Raw genomic sequence first — 23532 nt, forward strand, 5'->3', positions numbered from 1 at the left:
GAAAAATTAGCGGACATGGTAGCATACGCCTGTAGTCCCAGATACTTGGGAGGCTGAGGGAGATGGATCTCGTGGGCCCAGAAGACACTGTATTTATTATATACCTTATTTACCTCACCTTCAGGTATTTAGGAGGACTTTCAGTGTAAGTATCTATGACAAGTTGTATTTTCCAAAAATGGTCATGGCAATATTCTGGTCCCATGTGCTCTTTGAGAACCTTGCTTCTCTCCATCAAGAAGTAGTATCTGTTCCCCCACCCTCACCCTCATTCCTTGAACCTAGATGCAACTTTGTAGCTGTCTAGATAAATATAATGCAGCAGAATTGAAAACACATGACTACTAAGGCTAGGTCTTATGGGGTGATGTACTGCTTGGTTCTCTCTCTTTGGGGATATTTGCTTTTGGAACCCAGCCACCAGGTTGTGAGGAAGCCCAAACTAATCCATGCTAAAAGACCACATGGGGAGGTCCACATGGAATAGAACTGAGGCTTCCAGGTCTAGCCTGTATCAACCACCAGTAATGGAGCAAAAAGCTTTCAGATGATTCCAGTGCTCAGCCTTGGAGCCTTCCAATTGAGACCCTATACATAAGAGCAGAGAAGAGCCATCCCTGCTGTGCTTTGCCTGAATTTCTGAGCCACAGAATCCGTAAGCATAATAAATGGTTGTTTTATACCACTACCTTGTGGGCGTAATTTTCAATGCAGCCACAGTAACTGCAAAAGTATATATACACACACACATATATATTTTCAATCTTTTAAACAATATTATGATTAACAGTACTATTTCATTGTATTTATGTGTCATATTTATCTAGTTATTCCTGTGTTTATTGATACTTAGGTAGTTTACTTTTTTCTTTTACAGACAAGGCTGAAATAAACAACTTTCTGTATGCCTATTTCTGCACACATGCAAATTTCTGTCAATATTTCTATAAGTAAACACATGTAAGACAATTAGAACAGTGCCTGGCACATGGTAATAAATTTTATTATTATTGTCCCTGTTAGTTGTAGGGATAGTATCATGGTAGATGATAGTTTTCCTTTAACATCTTTAGTGACAGGGACTTCTAACAATTGTACCTAACAGTCATGCTACAGTGTTTCCCACTTTTTACAAAGTTTAGATTCTGGCAAAAAGCTGCAGAAACATTCAGTGATAGAATTATATCTCTGAAAACGTCTTTCTGCGGTACACACGAGCAAATCAGTTTAACAACAAACCAACCTAATTTGCTTATTCTGCAAGTGAGCTACACTACCTGCCCGTCTCTCCAGTTCAGACATGCTGAAAACCATCCATTGTGGTCTACAGCACCGAGAGTGGAGTCACATGCCCTCTTCCCTCCGCACCTGCTTGGCAGGCGACTTGAAAGGATCGGGACACCTCTTTGCCGGTGCTTCGCAAACGACCACAGTTCGTGCCACAAGTAGAGGAACGTGCTTGTTAGCCCTGGTCGCCCTCTCCCGGGAGTGCTCGCAGTTGCCCAGCACCTGTTAGTCGCGTTTACCTTCAGTTTTTCCGAGGCGAGGGGAGAGGGTATAAAGAGGGAGAGGAAGACGACTATCTGCTCTCTTGCCTCAAAAGGGTCAGTTAAACTTAATTCACAGCGCAACCACCGGGTTTCGACAGCCATCCGCGCATTTCCACATCTCGAAGCTTCCTCTCCTTTGGGATCTGCTTCCCTGATTGGCTCCATTTTTAAGCGCTTCTCCCCCAAGCCGCCCGGGTCAGAGTAAACGTTAAGGGCAGTGCAGCCGAGGAAAGGCATTTTAGGTGACTTGTAAACGGCCGGGGCCACAAGGCTGGAGCTGGCAGGATTCCTCGCAGCTCCCTGGGGGGCTGCGGCCTCCGAGCAGCCCGGTCCCCCGGCCCAGGCCCGCGCGGCACACTCCGCAGGTTGGGGACCCCCAGAACCGAGAGCTGGGGTTGGTACCAGCGACTCCAAAGCCCTCGGCAACTTCCCGGCCTCGTAACCCCACCCAGCAGCACACGGCCTCCCGCGAAGCCGGCGCGAGACACCTTGGTCCCCGCCCCTCAACAGGTCACCTCTCTCCACGCCCCTTTGCCTTGGCCCTGGCAGCCGGCAGGCAGGGAAGTGTCGTAAACTAGGCCCAGGAAACTTTACCCGGGGTAACAGCCGAGGCGCTTTACGGCGACGGCGCTGAGTGTGAGCCTCGGTGGCGGCGGACGCGGCCGCTTCGGCGAAGGAGGCGGCGGCGGTGGCTGAGGAAGAGGAGTGGCGGCAGCGGCGGCGGGGACCCGTGCGGGGTGAGCCGCGAGGAGAGAACAGGGAGGGGCCGCGGGTGACAGGGCTGGTGGCCGGGCCCGGGCGGCCGGGGACGGCGGCCGGCTGAGCAGCTGGGAGGCGCTGAAGAGCGGGTGGGGGCGGCGCGGAATTGGGGGGGCAGCTCCGGGAGGGACGGTTTCTGCCTTTGTTCCGCCCCCCCCCGCTGCCCCCTCTTCCCCGCGCTCGCCCGTCGGGTCTCATGGCCTCCCTCTCGGTCTGTGTCGCTTCTAGGATGGCGGAGGTACCGCCTGGGCCTAGCAGCCTCCTTCCACCACCAGCACCTCCGGCCCCGGCGGCGGCCGAGCCCCGCTGCCCCTTCCCGGTGGGGGCCGCCCTCGCCTGCTGCAGCGAGGACGAGGAGGACGACGAGGAACACGAAGGCGGTGGCGGCAGGAGCCCCGCGGGCGGCCAGGAGACGGCGGCCAGGAAGCACGCGTGCTTCCACTGCCCTCAGCCGTCGCAGGAGCAGCAGCAGCTGAACGGACTGATTGGCCCCGAACTGCGGCACCTCCGGGCGGCCGCCTCCCTCAAGAGCAAGGTCCTGGGTGCAGCCCAGGCGGCCGCGGCCACCTCCGATGGGGGCTGTAGAGCGACTGTAACAAAAGGAACCGGGGTACACTCGGGCGAGAGGCTCTCCCATTCCCTCCCCAATAATGCCAGAACTGCGGTCCCCAGCCCGGCAGAGGCGGCGGCGGCGGCGAGCGACCCCGCGGCGGCCCGCAATGGACTCGCCGAGGGCACCGAGCAGGAGGAGGAGGAAGACGAGCAGGTGCGGCTGCTGTCTTCGTCCCTGACTGCCGGCTGCAGTTTGAGGAGCCTCTCGGGCAGGGAGGCTGAGCCTGGGGAGGATCGGACGATACGATATGTCCGATATGAATCTGAGCTACAAATGCCGGATATCATGAGACTGATCACCAAAGATCTGTCAGAACCCTACTCCATTTATACCTATAGATATTTTATCCACAACTGGCCACAGCTGTGCTTCTTGGTAAGTGGAAGGAATGAAAAGAGGGTGAACCCAGCAGAGATCCAGGCCGTGCAGGGCAGGGAGTGTGAGGGCAGAGAGTGTGGCTGTGGATGTGTCCATCTGCGTTTCATACTGCTTTACGTGCTGTAAAGTGAGAGTTTACAGTCCTAGCTATTTAACGAAAGTGTTTTGAAGGTAAGACTCCACGGTCCGGGTTAACTTGACACTAATGTATAAATACAGCAAGCCTGTGCAATGCGTGTTTCACCGGAGCTGGAACAGAGAAGGGTCTGTGTCTTGTTGACTTTACGTTATAATCATGTTTAACCATCTTTAATTACTTACCCTCATCCTCAAAGCGCTTTGCAGTCGTTTAATTTGAACATGGTTCTGTTTAGATATGGGCCTTATTAATCTCTCAATTACAGCCATAATCAGGGAATAGTGTATGCATAAACATGTTTTGGTGAACATGTCAGTAAACTTGCTGTGGCCACATTGGAGAATTAAATCTTACAAGCATGTTCAGTAATTACTGAAATTGCTTCCTTTTACTTCAGTAGGACAGTCTTAGCCAGCCTGCTTTCTGATGCTCCATTGCAGAAGGTGCTACTGACTTCTCTGGCAGCTGAAAGGCTCCTGAAACTTGAACGAAATACCCATTTGTGGAATGTAGAAAACTTAGGTGTGGGATTGTTACTAGTCTGATTTTTATTATTTTCAGAAACTGGTTGTAGATATGCCTGAATACTAGTAACTCGGGCTGTGTGGGATATAATTGATAATTTTTTTTACTTACATGTAAGGGAAAAAGACTTGACAGTTGGAGAAGATGAATAATTTAAAAAAGTTTACATGGTTTTGGCAGTACCAGTGATTTCTTCACAGTAGTATTGACCATTAAACCTTTAACTTAAATATTTACTACAAGTGTATGCTTTGTATTATGTATTGTTACATACATGCATATTTCTATTGAATTTTATTAAAGGTGACATACTTTAAAGGAGTATTTTATGAAGGGAAATGCCACCACCATTAATTACGCATTATTTTAGCATAGTGACTTAGCTGGACTTAGCAATGCCCTGCAAGATGTTTTGATGATATTGTAAGAATCTGTTTTTGATTCTATACCTTGGCAGTAGTCTGAAAATACAATCTGGGTATTCTAGATAATGGTAATTCTGCTATTTTCTGTGTTAACCTTGCTAAAGCTTCTATTTAGTATGTTTGCTTAAAACGTGGGTGCTATTTTATATTCTAGAAAACTGCTCTTTCAGGATTTTGTACTAAAATAGTTCTAAGATACATCTGTATCAATGAAAAATACGGGAAAATGATTTATAGCACTATTATAAAGGCCCTATCAAATGCCATTGTAATTGCTAAAAGATTGTAGGTTAATTTAATTGTAATTTAGCCCACAAAAGTAGATGATTGAGTCACATTTTAAATTGAAATAGATGTTTTTCTGTCAATTTCAGAAAATAATTGTGTGTGGATTTAGCCAATTTTTGAGTCCTGATATTACCTGAGCCTCTTTTAACTTCTCTGTCATTTTAGATGCTGGCAAACTTTAATCTTGATATTATATAGACTCCTAATTCACCAGCTAATTTGTACTTTAGCCTTTGATAGCCAAAATGTGTTTAACATTAAATTCTGCATATCTAGAAATTGAAATATGTATAACTGGTGACCTATAAAATTTATTAATGCAAGTATGAATCCTGGAGGTATTGAACAATAAAACAGTAAAATCAGAGGCCATTTAGAACTAGGGCCTTTATATTGGCATATTTTTAAATTAAAATTTCCCATGGGAACTAATTTTTAAAAATTACAAGTGTGTATGTTTATTTTAAATCATATTTTAGAACTGAAAAGGATCCTAGAGAAAATCTAGTCCAGCCTTTTTCTGTTGTTGAAAAAGTGTTAAGGGGGCGGCGCCTGTGGCTCAGTCGGTAAGGCGCCGGCCCCATATACCCAGGGTGGTGGGTTCAAACCCGGCCCCAGCCAAACTGCAACCAAAAAATAGCTGGGCGTTGTGGCGGGTGCCTGTAGTCCCAGCTACTCGGGAGGCTGAGGCAAGAGAATCGCTTAAGCCCAGGAGTTGGAGGTTGCTGTGAGCTGTGTGATGCCATGGCACTCTACCGAGGGCCATAAAGTGAGACTCTGTCTCTACAAAAAAAAAGAAAAAGTGTTAAGGATCAGAGTTTTTTTAAATGTTTGAATGGAGAGCTATGTAGTAGCAAAGAGGTAAGGCTAGAACCAAGTTTCCTGTCCTCTCATTATGGTCACAAATATGAACCTGGAAAATGACATGCCTTTGACCCATTTGTTGAAGATCATTGTGCTACCAAGTTATTTTCTTCAAGGTCAGTTGCCCTTACAAAATCAACCTCAAGAGATTAGAAACCTCCAAAACATTCCTGGTTTCTACAGGTAACCTGTAATGGGTCAATATATGGGGGTTGAATCTTAGAAAATTCCCAATATTTGATTAACAAGTATGACAGTTTCTTAACGCTTCTTCTTAACAACTGAACAGTTGTGAAAACAGAGCCAGGAGTGGTGGTTTATGTCTATAATCTCAGCTACTTGGGAGAGACTGTGGCTAGAGGATTGCTTGAGCCTGGAAGTTCTAGGTTGCAGTGAGCTGTGATTGTGCCATTGCTTGGCTGACAGAATGGAATAAATGAAATAAGAACAAAATAGTATACAAATGCAAGGTACTGTCAGTTGCTTTGTTCTTAACCATCTTGTCTTTTCCTCTTCTGAATTTATAGTATTTTCAATTGTTGGAGTCTTTTTGAAGTTCTTAAACCTACTACCAGCAATGCAATATAGTATTTCTGTTTATTCTAAATTAACAGCCTGGCTTCCTCTAGTTTTCTATTTGTAGTATACTGGAATTCGGGAATCTCTTTCACACCATTTATGTTTTTTATGGTTTTATACACTGACATGCCTTTGGCCTTGTAGGGTTAAGTCTTGATCTTGCCAGGGATTTTTCAATTCCCATGCTTGAAAAAACACATTTAAAGCTTGAGTTTCAAGTTGTATGGGCAGAGATTTTATTTGGAAAAATTGACAAGAAGTTCAACAGTTTAGCAGGGAAAAAAATGTAGTTTTGGCTTTCCTCATTACCAACATGGTGTTAATGACAATGTCTCATGTTGGGCTTTTATTTTTAGAAGATGTGTTGGAACTGATTTTTGTTCCTGGAGATTTGTAATTAGAAAGAAATCAATCAACTCTGAGAATGAACTGTTACAATGTTTTGCTTGCTTATTTCAATGCTCAAAGGACAAGATTTATCTGAAATTCCTGACCATTTTTTTCCTATTTTTGGATAACTTTACTAATTGTAAAGTTATATAGTTTTATATCACAGATTTATATGTATTTTTATTTCACATGAGCCTAGCTTACAAGGTCAGGCCAAAAGTTTTTCTGGCTCTTTTGATACACCATTTAGTCTTTGATGATGATATATAAATGTACATGTATATGTATGTGTTATACGTCCACATATATTTGAAATAGGTCATTTTCAAATCAGAAAATACTGTCAGAGTTGTTTAGTCAGGCAAGTTTTGTGTTCATTTCAGGTCTTGATACAGAAATTTCACTTTGGAAAAGAATTTTTTTCAAAGTTTTCTTTTTGTGTGTGTGTGAGTGAAAAATGGACATAACCGTAGAGGCTTATTGACTCAAAATAGTTTTAGAATATATGATAAAACAAATGAAAAGTATGTGTTGTTGAATTTAATATCTGTTCAAAAATATTTTTCTGACTTAGTTTAGGTTTGCATGAAATGGATTAGAATGGTCTTGCCTAAAATATATCTCCACAGTTTTTTTAAAAAAGGCTTTTAAATAAATTTACAGAATGACAGACTAAAAAAAGTCACAAATTTAAGTTAAAATATACATTAAGCATGAATTGGACGTATTATGAGTAACTTTACATTCCTAAGTTTTGTTGTTGAAATAGTTTCTTTTGGAAAGTTAATTTATAGAAAACAAAAACTTCTTGCTGACACATTGTTAAACAGTTGAACACATGGCCGTATTTGTATTTAGTAGAATATGGTATTAACAAGAACATTTTTTCTATGAGTAATGGAATCATTGAAAAACATTTTCAGTGGTGGTAGTGGAAATCTTAATGAAAATAGAAGATGATTAGAATTTAACAAGTAGCTTTTAATACTCTGGAAAGCTGTGTATCTTTATTAAAATAAGCTATGTAAAATCATTTTGTTAAAGTTTTTGTTTTAATATAGAGCTCTAAATTTTGAATTATCAATATTTTAAGAACTTTATGGCAGTGATTCACACTGTAAGGAGTATGCTAAAAATGAGACCGTCATATATTTACATATGCTAACAAAAACCTCTTAGGTACAATTTCAGTAATATGTTATAAATAACGTTGCTTCTTAAAATTTTTTGTATTTTTTTCCTGATGAAAATTTATCTCCCATTCAGGTGTAAATTTTGTGTATTATATGTGGCTTCCTCTAAAGCCTTATTATTGAATTTATAAATTTAAACTTAAACTCTGCTGATAGTGAAGTTTAACAATATTTTATCATATTCTAATGAATAGACCTTTAAAATAATTTTGTGGTGACTTACACCTGTAAACATAGCACTTTGGGAGGCCAAGATGGGTGGTTCACTTGAGGCTAGGAGTTTGAGACTAGTCTGGGCAACATGGCAATACCTCTTCTCCACAAAAAAGAAAAAAAATGTGAAACAGGGTCTTACTCTGTTGCCCTGGGTAGAGTGCTATAGCACCATCATAGCTCTCAGCAGCCTCAAACTCTTGGACTCAAGCAATCCTCTTGTCTCATTTTTTCTATTTGTAGTAGAGATGGGATCTCACTTTTGCTCAGGTTGGTCTCAGACTCCTGAACTGAGGAAATCCGCCCACCTTAGCCTTCCAGAGTGCTGGGATTATAGGTGTGATCCATTGTGCCTGGCCTCTACAAAAAATTTTTTGAGAAAATTTGCCAGGCATGGTGGTGCTTAGGCAGGTGGATTACTTGAGCCCAGGAGTTTGAAGTAACAGTGAGTTACGATTGGGGCACTATACTTAAGTGTGGGTGACAGAGTGGATCCTGTCTCCAAAAAAAAAGTTAAATAATTTTGATCATATATTCCCTCATCGCAAAACTTACATAGATCTTTATTGCCAGTATTTAGAAGGACCTCATGTATTAGGAAGTACTTGAATGTTTACCTTGTGGAAATCTTGCCTTTTTCCCCCACGTTTTAATGATAAACATAAGAAATTGATGTTCTAAGATACTGAGAGATTTTAAAATGAGAATGAACATTTGAAGGAGTTAGAGGATTTAGATTCTGAAACATTTGTGATTGCTTTCTTGCTAGAGTTTCCATTATCTCTTCCTTTCTCAAAAATGCTGACCCAACAGTTGCTTGCTGTTTTCTCTGGGAGATTGTGCAATGCGTGATGGCAGTGTATTCTTCATAACTCTTTGTTTATTTTTAAGGCCATGGTAGGGGAGGAGTGTGTAGGTGCCATCGTTTGCAAGTTGGATATGCACAAAAAGATGTTCCGCAGAGGTTATATAGCCATGTTAGCCGTGGATTCCAAGTACAGGAGAAATGGCATTGGTAAGAAAAATATTATTTTGCTAAAAGAATGTATAAGCTATTTTCATTTTTGTACTTTGAAATAAAAGACCTAAATGTAAATAAATAGAAATGAAAATGAAACTAAGGGAAGAAAATTAAGGCTATTTTTTATTTCAAAATAGTATTTTCAAAAGTTCTTAAAATGAATTTTTTTATTAATGTTTTGTTTGAGAGGTTATCTTTTTAACAAGTACTAGGTGATCAGTTTTCATTTCCAAACATTTTTTGGGATCACATGTAAAGTGCTTTGTATTATACTAAGTACTACAAGAAGGGTCGCACTTCTTAAAAACTGTGTGGCCCTCAAGCAGTTTCTAAGTACTTGGGTTAAGTAGACCTCAGTCAAACCAAAATTATGGAGAAATTGTTATATGTTACTTAACGTTAGTAATCAAACATTATATTGTGATTTGGGGAAGACCAGAAGACAATCTTACTATTTTTTATTCCTCTCAAATTCTCTCATAACTTGGGTGTGTTTTTTCCTGACATTTTAAGTTAATCTTATACTCATGATTTATAATGGTCATAGAATCATCTGAATGGTTTAATAACAAATGTTTAAGCTTCTCCCCCCTGAGATTTTTGTTTGTCCTATCAGAGGTAAGGATGAAGCTTCCCCAGATAGGTGACAGTGATGTAAGGTTGCTTACAAACCACTGGCCAGGTGTGGTCATTCACACCTGTAATCCCAGCACTCTGGGAGGCTGATGTGAGTGGGTTGCTTGAAGTCAGGAGTTTAAGACCAACCTGAGCAAGAGTGAGACTCTGTCACTACCAAGAATGAAAAACTGAGGCAAGAAGATCACTTCAGTTTAAGAGTTTGAGGTTGCTGTGAGCTGTGGTGCCATAGAACTCTACCAAGTGCAACAATGCAAGACTGTCTCAAAAAAACACAAAGAAACACCACTGTTGCGATGTCTGGGACCTACTGTCTCTGCATTCCCAGTTTAGGATAAGGTAGATGCACACTTGTCTGAGCATTCTGGGATGTATACGTGAAAGAAGTGAGTATCCGTGGAAGAATGTTTGATTCCTATACCAGTATTTAATTATTAGCAGTTTTGTTAATTGTATCTTTTTTGTAAACCACATGAATGTTGTTATCCAACATAAGACTGTTTCACACAGTTGTTATAAGTTTCCTTATGGTGTTATAGCTTTTCACTATTTTTTTTTTTTTTTTTTTTTTTTTAGAGACAGAGTCTCACTTTATCACCCATGGTAGAGTGCTGTGGTGTCACTGCTCACAGCAACCTCCAACTCCTGGACTTAGATGATTCTCTTGCCTCAGGCCCCCGCCACAATGCCTGGCTATTTTTTTGTTGCAGTTTGGCCGGGGCTGGGTTTGAACCCTCCACCCTGGGTATATGGGGCCGGCGCCCTACTCAACTGAGCCACCAGGCGCTGCCCGCTTTTCACTATTTTTAATGCATCAGGCTGTTTTACAGATCAAGTTTGAGCCTTAGGTTCGTTAAAGAGAGCTGAAAGGTCTCATGATAAATAATAGGCAGCTGTTTGGCTAATTTGGAGGATAGAAATCAGTGGCTTTAAGGTTGCATTCTGGCTTTCAGACACATTTTGTTTGGCCCATGAAATACATGCGTACTTGTGTGTGGTTTGAAAACTAAGAGAGTTTTAAAATAAAATTTGTCTGTCTTTTAAAATTACATTTGGCAGGTTTTTTCCCTCCTTTAATGTACCAGATATATCTAACCCCAAACTAGGACACATCTTTCTAAACATTCACAGACATACCATTGACATCACTGGTAGCCCCAGACTTCCTTGTTCCCAGGTTCACTATAAGGTTTATAGGAACTGACCTAATCTCTTAGACCTGCTGTGGGACACAGCACTTCTGGTGAGGGCTCTCTTGTGCTCTGTTATTATGGGTTTGGAAGATCTTTGGCAAGGTCGCCTCAGGTGAAGGCAGTTAAGTTCTGGCCAGCTCAGTGAGTTCCTGGTTTACCCCGATGTTTGACATTTCTATGCTTATGAATATCATAATTTAGAGATCTTAAATTATATTTTTCCCTCATTAATACTCAGATATGTATTCTAGGTACTAACTTGGTTAAGAAAGCTATATATGCCATGGTTGAAGGAGACTGTGATGAGGTAAGTCTTTCTAAACATTTAATACCTTTTATCCTGGACATTATTCTACTGGGTATTTTTATAAATATTTTATGATAATTGTACTTCACATTTCATTGCACACAGTGCAGCTTGTGGGGAGAATTCCTTAATAACCCCTTAATTTTGGCTTAGAACAATACTATGATAATGGAACACATTTCTTCAAACTGTTGGAATGTGAAAGTGAAATCTTAGGCATTTTCAGTAAATAATTGGCATTCAAAGGCTTTGTTAAGTCATTTAGGGTAGCTCTTATTATAAACTCTATTGTAATTTGTTTCCATGTTGGCTGCAGTGTCTGTCTGAAAGTTTTTTCTAAGTATGGGAAAGCTATCAGCTCACATGGAGGACATTTCACACTTGAGAAAAACCTCTTGGCATTGCATACTAAGGTGGATAGGGGCAAGATAACCAGTTTTTTTTTTTGTTTGTTTTGTTTTTTTCAGTTTTGGCCGGGGCTGGGCATGAACCCGCCACCCCCGGTATAGGGGGCTGGTGCCCTACTCCTTTGAGCCACGGTGCCGCTCAAGATACCCAGTTTTTAAGAGTAGAGCTATGTGTCAATTAATGTAAGAGCATTTTTGTAGTTTATAGCTTGTTTTAAGGCCTGATGGCAGGAATAGTTTCTTTATAACCTACAGCATTGCCGAGCCTACTCTTGAACTCTCACCTCAAGTGACCCTCCCACCTTGTACTCAGTAAATATTGGTGGTGACTGGGAGTTGACATTCACTGTTGTATAGTGTGGAAGGGAACAAGTATAAACTAGAGAAGTGTAGACGTTTTTACTATAGAACGAAGTTGAACTAATAATTTTGTGTGCAATACAAATGGACAATTGTGTTTATTATTGGAGGACAAATGTGCCTTAGAAAGTTCTCAAAATACATGAAATTAGGTAATTTTTTTCAACAGATTGACCTTATAAGTAATTTGTATCGATGGCTTTTTTAAAAAGTAGGTTTTATTTGTGTAAATTTGTACAAGGTCTTTAAACATGGTATGGGTTTATGTGTTTTTGTTAACAAAGTCCTTTCTATCATCCTCCCCATACTCTTGATTCCTTTTTCCACCTGTAGCTACTGTTAACTGTTTAATGTGCATCCTCCCATTTTTTTAAGCACACCTATATGCAAATGTATAACTTTTTAATATAAATAAATCGTAATTCTGCAATAATTGTTTTTTTCAGTTAACAATATCTCATGAATACTTTTTCCTGTTAGAATACAGAGATTTACTGCAGCATGTTCTCAGACTCCTTGTTAACATTAGTTTACATTCTGACAGATCACACTAAATGGTAGTTTTATGAAGAGGCCAACAGACATCCTGAGTAGCACAGTGAAGTCATCCTGGGATTTAGCTAATTTTACTCAGTTATCTTTACTCAGTATCATTCACAGGTGGCAAAGGATCTCACATTCACAGCTTTTAATATTAAAAAGAAAAAAGAAACCAGAAGCATTTATATGGCTGGTAACTAAGATTTTTAGGAGCAAATTGGACTGGATATATTCATGAGTATGAATAAGTCTATGATTTGACTATAGCCACACTTGCATAGTCAGCTCATCAAGAAGAGAAGTCAGGCCTCATAAGTTTGGACAATTTGGAAACATTTTGGGGATGGTAGACCAGTGTTTCTGATCTACTGCTGAATAGAGAGTGGTTTCCAGAGAACAGAGGTGTTACCAGCAGAAAGTTTATGCTCCTGTGTTTAGAGCCTTTTAGGAGTTACCCTAATCATTATCCTAAGTCACTATCAGTGAGGCAGGCTGTGTGCTTTACTTTAACTGACCCAAGTCTTTAAATAGTATTGGCTTTTCCTTGAAAGTTCAGAGCTGTAATATGGAGATTTTAATTATATTGTTTTAGTCTCAAGGTTAAATCCTAAATTAGTGTGTATTTTCTGGTAAAAATACTCTTTCTTTGTGGGCCTAAAAACCTGCTGATTTAGTTTTCTTTTGAAGCAATGAATATAATCTTTAGGCTGAAATGGGGATGGTTTGATCAACTTTTTCCTGTTGTATGATTTTTATTTTGTTTTATTTATTTTATTATTTATTTATTTATTTATTTGAGACAGGGTCTCACTATGTTGTCTTCAGGAGAGTGCCATGGCATCACAGCTCACAGCAACCTCAAATTCTTGGGCTCAAGCAATTCTCTTGCCTCAGACTCCCAAGTAGCTGGGACTACAGGTGCCCACCACAATGCCTGGCAATTTTTTGTTGCAATTGTCATTGTTTAGCTGGCCTGAGGCTGGGTTCAAACCCACCAACCCGGCGCTACGGGCACTGAGTCCTGAGAGCCAGGGTTTTGCTCTGTCACCTAGGCAGTGGTCATTGCTCACTGTACCCTTACACTCCTGGGCTCAAGGGTTCCTCTTGCCTCAGCCTCTAGAGCAGCTAGGACTATAGGTGTGCATCAGCATGCCCAGCTAATTTTTAAAACATTCTTTGTAGAAATGAGATCTTGTTGCATTGCCAAGGTTGGTCTTGAACTCCTGGCCTGAAGTGATCCTCCTGCTTTGGATTCCCAAAGTGCTGGGAGGCATAACCCTCTGTGCCTGGCTGTTGTAAAGTTTTTAAATAGATTGTTCTTGCAATTTGAGTATGGTTGTGTCTGGATCAGAGAACTTTTCCTTGGTTTGAAAAATTTTTGCCTATCTGTATCCCACATTGTTCAGATAAAGCATTTTCTGTATGAAGGGACAGAGCTCCATTTACTCTTGCATTCAGTTTTAAACCAGGCCAACTACAAGCCCTTCCATCTCTCTTTCCCTTCTAATTTTTGATAGTAGTGTGTTTATTGCTTCTGCTTACTAATATTACTTGTTGTTCCACTTGGTTTGGTTTCTACCCTCTCCATTTCAGTGGAACTACTTTCTCATTGCAAATCTAATAGGTTTTCTGCTTATTAAAACATTTCTTAGTCTTTAAGACTTAATTCAAGTATCATCAACTCCTTTAAGTTTTCCTTGGTCCTTCTGGACAAAATCAGTCTCATCCTCTCTGTGTGTGTGTGTGTGTGTGTGTTTTATGTTTTATACTTTTATGTAATACTTAATTGTATTTAAATTCCCTCGTTCAGTGTCTGTGCCTTAACCACTGTGGAGGACAGATTCCTTTTCTTGTCTGTTGGCTGTATTCTTCGTGCTTCATGTGGCATTTGTGATAGAGTTGCCTGATGGATAAATATCTGTTGAATAATTAGTTCTGTGCTTCTAGCATGTTATTTGTATCTCCCCTCTTTTTAAGCACTCTTGAATTTTGAACTGCATTATTAGTTGTTACTTGTCTTTCTCTGAACTTGATATAAGTTTTGCAAGAATGTAAGTGTCTTTCTTTTTGTGCATTGTAAGATTTTTTGAAAGGCATCTGCAGTTAAGATCCCTTTAGGTTAAAAAGATAATGCAGAATGTATTTGTGACCTTGAGTCATGTTTATGTTGCTCTTGGTTGCCGCTTGTCCTTTTAAATTCAGAGTAAATTAAGCCAAAGTTAGTAATCACAGAGTTGAAACATGGGTCATGTATTTGCCCAAATAATAATACTAAGTCATCCTGGTTTGATAGATATTTTCTCTTGCCTTCCTGTGATTTTCCCCAACTTTTTGTATCAGAGTTAGGTAAGTTAAAACAATATACCAAAAGATTTTTTTCATTTTCTATATATTTGGAGCTGACTGAAAAATTATATAGCGTCAGGGTGGGTGCCTGTAGTTCAGTTGCTAGGGTGCCGGCCACATACACCTGGCCCCAGCCTGCCAAACAGCAATGACAACTACAACAAAAAATAGCCGGGTGTTGTGGCGGGTGCCTGTAGTCCCAGCTACTTGGGAGGCTGAGGCAAGAAGATCGCTTGAGCCCAAGAGTTTGAGGTTGCTGTGAGCTGTGATGCTACAGCACTCTATCGACAGCGACATAGTGTGACTCTGTCTCAAAAAAAAATTATAAAGTCAGAAAAAGAAACAACTGAATTTGTTACTTCATGAATAAGAAGTGCATTACCCATTTGCTGATTTGGCTTGAATTTGATTACACCCTCCCCACCCCCACTGCCCACAAACACACACGCACACTCCAGCTGCCATAGTGTAAGTAGCTAGGATGAGTATCTTGGATTCCTATTTTACATTAGGGGGAAGATTAAGATAAATTCAAATAGCATGAATGAGTTTTGTTTTTTTTTTTTTAGAGTCTCAAGCTGTTTCCCTTGGTAGAGTGCTGTGGCATCATAGCAACCTCAAACTCTTGGGCTTAAGCCATTCTTTTGCCTCAGCCTCCCAAGCTGGGACTACAGTTGCCTGCCACAGTGCCCGGCTATTTTTTGTTGCGGTTGTTGTTGTTTAGCTGGCCTGGGCTGGGGTCGAACCCACCAGCCTTGGTGTATGTGGCTGGTGCTGTAACCACTGTGCTACGGGTGCTGAGCCAGCATGAATGAGTTTTCTATGGTGTAATTTAAAGTAGGGTCTGTATACCTAAAATAATAAACCTGCATGGTGGCCATTTACTTTTATATACTTTTTTTTGAAATAAAATATTGACAGGTGATTGATCAATATGATGAATAATGCTTTACTTTTCTTTCTTTTTTTTTTTAATTGATACAGAGTCTCACTCTGTGTGCCAGGCTAGAGTATCATGGTGTTAAGCCTTGCTTACAGCAACCTCAGATTCCTGGGTTCACGAGATCCTCCTGCCTCAGCCTCCCAAATAGTTGGGATTACAAGGCACCTGCCACAATGCTTGGCTATTTTTCTCTATTTTTAGTAGAGACAGGGGGTCTCACTCATGCTCAGGGTGGTCTCAACTCCTGAGCTCAAGGGATCCTCCAACCTTGGCCTCCCAGAGTGCTGGATGACAGGTGTGAGCCACTGTACCTGGCCAGTACTTTATTTATTTTTTTCTTTTGAGATTTAGGTATGATTACCATGATGTAAACAGCCAGAGCTAGCCATTCTCAGCGTACAATGGAATCAGAATATCTTAATGGAATTTAAGTGTATAGTATGTGTTCTTAGAACATTTTTAGTGGAAAATTATATCTAATTTTTGGATGTTTACATTAAAAACTTTTTTTTTCATTGAAAAACCATAATAAAAAAACTTGGGAAATAGAAAATTCGCCTCTCTAGCGTATCTGTTTTGGTGTTGTCTTTCCATTCTTTTTTTCACGCGTTTGTATATTTGTAATAAACAGTTCTTTCTTATGTAATATATTGTTACCTGTTGCAGAGTGTTTATAGTTTAAACCCAGGACTTTCCCTGCAACCTAATGCTACTTATTTTTAGTGATATAAAGGGAATTTAAAAGATATTTTGGTAAATTCTACACAGATAATTTAATAGCCTACTATTTCTTATATAATTTAAAGAATAAAACAGATCATATTAGCAAAATGAGTAAACTAGGTCATTATAAACCAAAGAAGAAAATAGAAACCAAGGAAGTCTAAATTATTTTTTGATTAAAATGTATATATGTAAAGGTAGAACAGGTCCAATTGTTTCTACCCTCCCCACATAATGTCAAAGATGACTTTTTAGTACTTTCCTATATAGTACTCCCATGGTGTGGTTTTTTTTTTTTTTTTTTGACACAGAGACTCAGTTTCTTGCCCTCATGTCATAGCTCACAGCAATCTCAAAACTACCTCAAACTCTTGGGCTCAGGCGATTCTCTTGCCACAGCCTCTCGAGTAGCTGGGACTACAGCTACTGTACAACGCCTCGCTATTTTTAGAGACAGGGTCTTGCTCTTGCTCAGGCTGGTCTTTAACCTGTGAGGTCAGGCATTGCACCCACCTCTGAGTGCTAGGATTGTAGGCGTGAGCCACCATGCCTGGCCCCATGATGTGGATTTAAAGAGTAGGTTTATAGTTTATTTATTTCCATTATAAACCCAGATATTCTTTTAGTATGTTCATAAGAATTTAAGTGATTAAGTAATTTAACAATTAGTTTTACTGTCATTTTCTACTGTGTCAAATATTGTGTGACACATTTCTTTAAAAAATATGAGTGTGCCAGGAGAATCTTTACATTTTAACTAGGTTAGTCCTTTGTGTAGTTTTTTTCTTATGTAATTGTCCTTTATTTCATTGATCAGGTTGTGAACAAACTTGAACTTAACTCTTATCTCAAGTGTGTGTGTAACTATAGATGTCTTTTGAAGATTTCAGATTGCTAAGTATTAATGAGGGTGGATTTCAAAGCCCCTTCATCTTGTCTTAAGTAGGTTAGATTTTCCATTTGCTGCTTTATTTTATAGTGGGAAATAATCTGGGGCCAGGGTGGTTAAGGGAGGTATGTAGTTATTCTTAAAGTCCCTAATTTTCATGTGGATTCTCTTCTGTCCTTACTCTACTGGTGGCCTTGAGTTTCATAAGTCTGTAAAATAGAGCTAATCACATCTATTTCAAAGGGTTAGTGTGAAAATAAAATGACGTGGAGAATGCTTTATGTTCCTCATACTACTACAACAAATATTAGCTATTAATTTTTTTAAAATTGTCATTGTTTTTATTTTTGTGAAATCCCAAGTTTTGAGTTGTTGCAATTTCAGGTTGGTTTTTTTTTTTTTTTTGCAGTTTTTGGCCGGGTTTGAACCCGCCACCTCTGGCATATGGGACCAGCGCCCTACTCCTTTGAGCCACAGGCGCCGCCCGCAATTTTAGTTTTTCTCAAATTGCTTTGATTTAACATTTTAGCTATTAATGGGTACTGACCTAGTAACAGAATTTTAGGAGTTGCTGAAGAGAATTGGTTAAAATTGAAAACTTGTGTGAACCAGATTGGAGTGTTCAGACTATAGGATGGCATACATTGCTGAAAATTGAACTGTTTTATAAGAGCAGGGACAAATTGTTGACTTTTAATTATTACCTTAAACCAATTAGTTTGCTGTACAGCTGTTACTTAAGGTTTACAGGGTCATTGCTTAATCCTGAAGTAGTAATTACTTGATTTGAGAACTTTTAAAGGTTCAGATTTGGTGTGTGATTTGCTTTGATGAGTTAATTATATAAGTAGTGCCTTAGAATGATGTTTTTAAAAAAAAATTACTCTTATTTAAAAGCATGGGAATACTTTTAACATTTGTTCAATGTGTGTAATAAAACTAAGGACACATTTTTAAAAAATTTCAGTAGATGTAGGGGTATAAGTGTTTTTTGTCACATAGATGCATTGCATATTGCTGGAGTCAGAGCTTTTATTGTATCCGGCATCAGACTTATGTGCGTTGTATCTGATAGACAATTTTTATTCTTCACCCTAAGTATACAGTTAATTATTTAAGGCAGTGTGTTAGGTGCAGAAGAAACAGCTGTGAAGGAAGGACACCTAGGCGAGGACACAAGCAGTCCTGAGTGTCGTGAGGTGGTGTGGAAGGAAAGGAGCACTGCACCCAGCCTGGAGAGACAGGCAGAGCAGAAATGATGAAGCTAGGAAGACTGTTCATTCTTCCAGAGAGAAAACAGTTGATGTGAGTGGTGTAAGATGAGAAAAGTCTTGGTGTGTTCCATAAACTGAAAGTTTAGTGTAGAATGTGAAGATCAAATGTAAAGCAAAGGTGGAGATACAGGCAGAGGCCATATCTTGCTGGGGCCTTTAGGTCCCTTTAGAGTGACTGTGAACTTTATCTTGAGGATAAAAGGGAATCAATAAATGGTTTTAAATGGGAAATTAGTAGGGGAGCATCTTTCTAAATACAGTACTGTAAATGATATAGAGAATAGGAGACTTGAGTTAGGAGGCTCTTGTAATTACAGTGAGGGTTGATGCAGCTTGGACTTGTGGTATCAAAGGGCATAGAAAGGAAAGGACCAGTTTGAGAGAGATTTATGAGGAAGAATTGACAACACTCAGTGTTTAGATGTGTAGGTGGGTGGGGAGGAAAAAGGTTTAGAGATGACTCCAGTTTTCAGAGTTGAGCCATTGGTGTGATGGGATGGAGATCCTGCTTACTGAGATGGGGGTGGTGGAGGAAGAGCAGCGGATGGGTTTGAATATAAGTTCAGGTACTGTCTTTTCTCTTGCTTACACTTGTTGGAGGTCTTGCCAAACTCTTTGATAGCTTGAGATAAAACAAGAGAAGACTCATGCTTCGCTTGAGCCCTTGTTTAATTATACTTTGTTATTTTTCTCCTACTATAAACCTGAAGATTAAGACACCTCAATAGTAACTGTGGCTCACTCTGTTCATAATTTTCATGAGGTAGGTTGAGAATCAGTAGGAAAGGCAAGCAGAGCTGTGTGTATGAAAGTTGGGATGATGGGGCAAAGGGTGTTCTGGTTGACGAAAGTAGAAGTAAATTAAAACCATACGGTGTTGAAAATCAAACTAATGTATAGCATTTTTCTTAAATATTTGATCTGATTGCTTGGTCAGTGATTTTTTAAATTATGTAATTATAACAGTTTTCTTTCATTTCTTTGAAGGTTGTTTTGGAAACAGAAATAACGAATAAGTCTGCTTTGAAACTTTATGAAAATCTTGGTTTTGTTCGAGATAAGAGGCTGTTCAGATATTATTTAAATGGAGTTGATGCACTGCGACTTAAACTTTGGCTGCGTTGAGAAACTGACATCGAGGAACAACTTCAGCCACAGAGAACCGACCTTTGCATGCAATGCAATTTGTACAGAATTGCTTTGCAGGTGGATTTAGTAGTTTTCACGCAGCTCTTATCTGTCAGTGTCTCATTGAGTGTCGCACAATATTTGTTGCACTTTGGCATGGCACATTTGTTCTGAATTAAAAGAGATTGTTTTAAACTTCTAGAGTTCTTTTGGTACCAACAAGATGTGCCAGTTGATAGCCAAGATTTGTTTGTTCGTTTGCAAAGTCTGCTGACAATGTTATTTACACAGTGATCATTTTATCACAGAACCAGTAAGTGGAACATGATTTTGTGTTCCTTAAAAAAGCCAATGTGGATTGTAAAAGTCTCACGTATACTAACATTTCACACAAAACCTGCCCTAGTTTTCTGAAGGGAGTGAGTGAAAAGCTTAAATTTTAGGATTTTTTTCCCCCAATATTAAATTTTACATTCTTGAATATTAGTATCTCAGTGATTAGTGAATGAAAAAAGTGTAGGGTGGGTTATGTCTTACAATACTTAAAGATAACAGATTGTGTCTCCAGTGCCTGTGTAGATAAGCATATTTGTCTTCATTCTAGTTTTTGAATGCATGCTGTTTTTTCTTTAATACCTTTGCAAGCAAACTTTTGTTTTTATTTAAATTCTGAATTTGATAATAAATTATTTCAGATTTTTATAATTTGGATACTTTTTCCAGTGAGTGACAGAAGGTTTACTTTAGAAGTCCCCTCTTTCCTTACAGTAAGAAGTTGAATCTACTTGGAAAAAATTGTGAAGTAGCTCAAAAGAGATGCAGAAAGTTGATGGAGCCAGGAATTGCTGGGTTTTGGATGCACTTTTTTTTTTTTTTTTTGAGAGTGAGGGAATTTTTGGAAAAGAGTAGAAAATTAATGTAAATTGGTCTGATTTTTATTTAATCAAAATTATTGCTAAGCTGTGAAGAACAGCTTTTACAAAGTAGCTGGAATTTGTTTATCTCCTTTGATCTGGATTCACATTGCTTCCATTTCTTAAAATGCTTCACTTTTGGTTCTTGGTCTTAGAAATAAATTTCAGGGTGTATTGTATCCATTTAAGCTGCTTTTATTTTGTTTTCACTTGTATGAGGAAATTCTAGGGGGAGCTTTGCTTTGTTCCTCCAGAAAAACAAAAGGGGGAAATGAATCTCTTTTTTTTGGTATGAGTTCTATGGGTTTTCTTAATAGCCACCATGTTTATTAGTTACATTGTGTTTTGGCCAGTTAGTATAATGTAACAAATTTTAAAGTTAATTGCTCTCAGTTGAGTCAGTAAACCTGTGTTGGATAATTCATTTAACTGGAAAACCTAGGTACCCATAAGAAAAAAGATTCATTCTCTTTGAAAAATGTTGTTGGCATCTGTGTTGTTGTGTTCCTTTGAATATGCTTTGCTTCTGCTCTAGGATTTGGTTTGAATTTTATTTTATGGCTCTAATTACTGTATTTAAAAGAAAAAAAAACCCTACCTCCATTAACAGTTGGTAAAAGCCCCCTTTCAGGAGAGTTTGTTGCTTCTTCTACTTCTTCTTCTGTTTTTTTTTTTTTTTTTTTTTTTTTTAAAGGAAAGCTGCTCCTTGCTCAGAATAGTGTTTTGAAAGTGAACATGGTTACAAGTACTTTTAAAATAAAGATGCACAATTTATATTTGTAAATAAAGACTTCCTGCTGATGGGGTCATTCATAGTTCTTTATTCTTAAGGAAAACTATTTCTTTCCATTGTATGTTGCTCTTGAAAGTTTAATGAGCAGAATACTGGGTATATTAAAAATAAGATGACCAAACAGTACTCAGCTTTTCAGCTGATCATTTTGTTTTTGGTCAAACTTCATTTGGGTTCTAGCATTTAGGAGAAGACCAATCATAGTGATTTTTCTGTTATTCTGATATGAAGGAAAAACTGAACTGAAACATTTATTTCATCTAATTTTATTTCAATCCTTTGTGATTTACTTACTGGTTCATAGGTAATGGTTGATGAACATATATATATTCTCTTCACTCACTAAGGGGGACAGTTGTAAAGTAGATACAAGTGAGGTTATTGGTTCAACCATTTTTATGTTTTTGTTAGGTTGTCAACAAAACCATCACTATTGAACTGATTGGGCATTTGTGACCTTAACTGATGTGACTAAAAAGTCAATTAGTTACCATGTTGTTTTACTAGTGTGTATTTAATATCAGTGTAGACCATATGTCTTTAACTGGGTATCCAAAAATTACGTCTACTTTAAGTCGATTCAAATGTTTAACCTCTAGCATGAGATAACACCACAATTAGAAGTCCAAGTTGAATTAGTATCAAACTTTAACTTTTTCATATTAGGTTTTTATTTTTCTTATATAAGCTTAAAACAATCCCATTTGTAATTGATAGAGTGGGTTCACTTGGCTAAAACTGAGCAAAATTGGTGCAACTTTCTTTTAATGGGGTGCTGCCTCTTTAAGACTGACTGTATTATTCACTGACACTGGTTTGGCAGTTGGTACTGCTGAACATTTTTATACATGCTACCATGAAGCTATATATGTTAGTGTTGAAGAAGCTAACGGGTATACTACCATTTTTGATGTGATTATAATTTCCCTAACATTGGGATGCAACTACTTTAGAAAAGTCCACAGGTCTGAAACCAGACAGTAGTTTTTGAAGTTGAAACCAGCAAAATAAGAAAAGCAGAAATAATTACTATTCAAAAATTGGTTTTAATATTTTCTGCCTCTCTTCCCTAAATTGCCCTCCCCACTTGCTCGACAAATCTGTGTAAAGGAGTTTGTTTGTCACATGTTTTAACCTTACCTTGCCCTGTGTTATGGTATTGGCTGACATGTATAGGACTGGATGTGTATATTTATTATGGTGTCTAAAAATCATGAAGTTCATCACTTTCCAGGAGCATAAAGTCAAATTGGTAGTGCATCAGAGTTACTATTGAGTGCACCGTGACATCACTAAAATGAGCGCTACAATGTTGCAGGGCTTTCAGGTTTGTAAAGACATAACCATAAATTATATTGACGTCAGATATGAGTTGAGTATCTATAAAATATCACGTGTATCTCAAAATATTGGACTGCTATTTGATGACTGGATATTGCTGCATAATTTTTCTTCTATTGTCCCATATCATTTTGAAGTGAAAGATTTAATGGGATTTGAAATGTGCAAGCTGTCTAAATAAGATGCAGTCAAATAAAGTATGGTTAAGTTGTGTTTGCATTTTTCTTTTAGATACAGCTGTGTGGATTTTATGATTGGGTTGTTTTGCTTTTCCTGCTAAGAAAAACAGCAACAAGCAATCTACTGTGGCCCCGCCCCCCCACCAAGAGTTATGTAGAAGAAGTGATTGTTACCGCTTTATTTTGTGTTCTAACGAAGTAGATTCGAAAGTAGCATGAACTTGATTTTGCTAAAAGTACTCAAAATTAGTCAACTCATATATCAGATATCAATACAAATGAGAGTATATTTGCATATGTTAAACCAATAGTTCATGGTTTTAGTGTTTGTTCCATAGTGGTTTGTTTCTAAGATAGTTTTTAATTTATTACAATTTGTACAGTGCCTGCTGTAAGTGATTTTTTTTTTCCCAGCCTAAGAAACCAAAGTAAATTTTAGAGCAGTATCTAAAGGGCTTGCTTTTGCCTCATTCTTGTGAGGAGCTTTAAATAGTAGTTATATATACTTTCATATTTCAAGTTTGGGGATGTTAATGGAGGGATGAGATGATCCGTTTTAATATACGACTGCTACCTTTCTTTTGTTGTGCACGACAGATCTTTACTTTCTTTATGGTGATGC

The 23532-nt window shown here is 38.8% G+C and overlaps 1 protein-coding gene across 1 annotated transcript; it reads left to right on the forward strand.

Annotated features, from left to right (window-relative positions):
* Window positions 1–2140: 2140 nt before the first annotated feature.
* NAA30 (N-alpha-acetyltransferase 30, NatC catalytic subunit) lies at window positions 2141–22950 on the forward strand. Its single transcript, XM_053602771.1, has 5 exons — window positions 2141–2287; window positions 2538–3297; window positions 8808–8931; window positions 11018–11073; window positions 19543–22950. The coding sequence occupies exons 2-5, from the start codon at window positions 2539–2541 to the stop codon at window positions 19678–19680; spliced, it is 1077 nt and encodes a 358-aa protein (XP_053458746.1). The 5' UTR covers window positions 2141–2287; window position 2538; the 3' UTR covers window positions 19681–22950.
* The last annotated feature ends 582 nt before the right edge of the window (window positions 22951–23532 follow it).

This window comes from Nycticebus coucang, chromosome 9 (assembly GCF_027406575.1).
Source record: "Nycticebus coucang isolate mNycCou1 chromosome 9, mNycCou1.pri, whole genome shotgun sequence".
Taxonomy (NCBI): domain Eukaryota; kingdom Metazoa; phylum Chordata; class Mammalia; order Primates; family Lorisidae; genus Nycticebus; species Nycticebus coucang.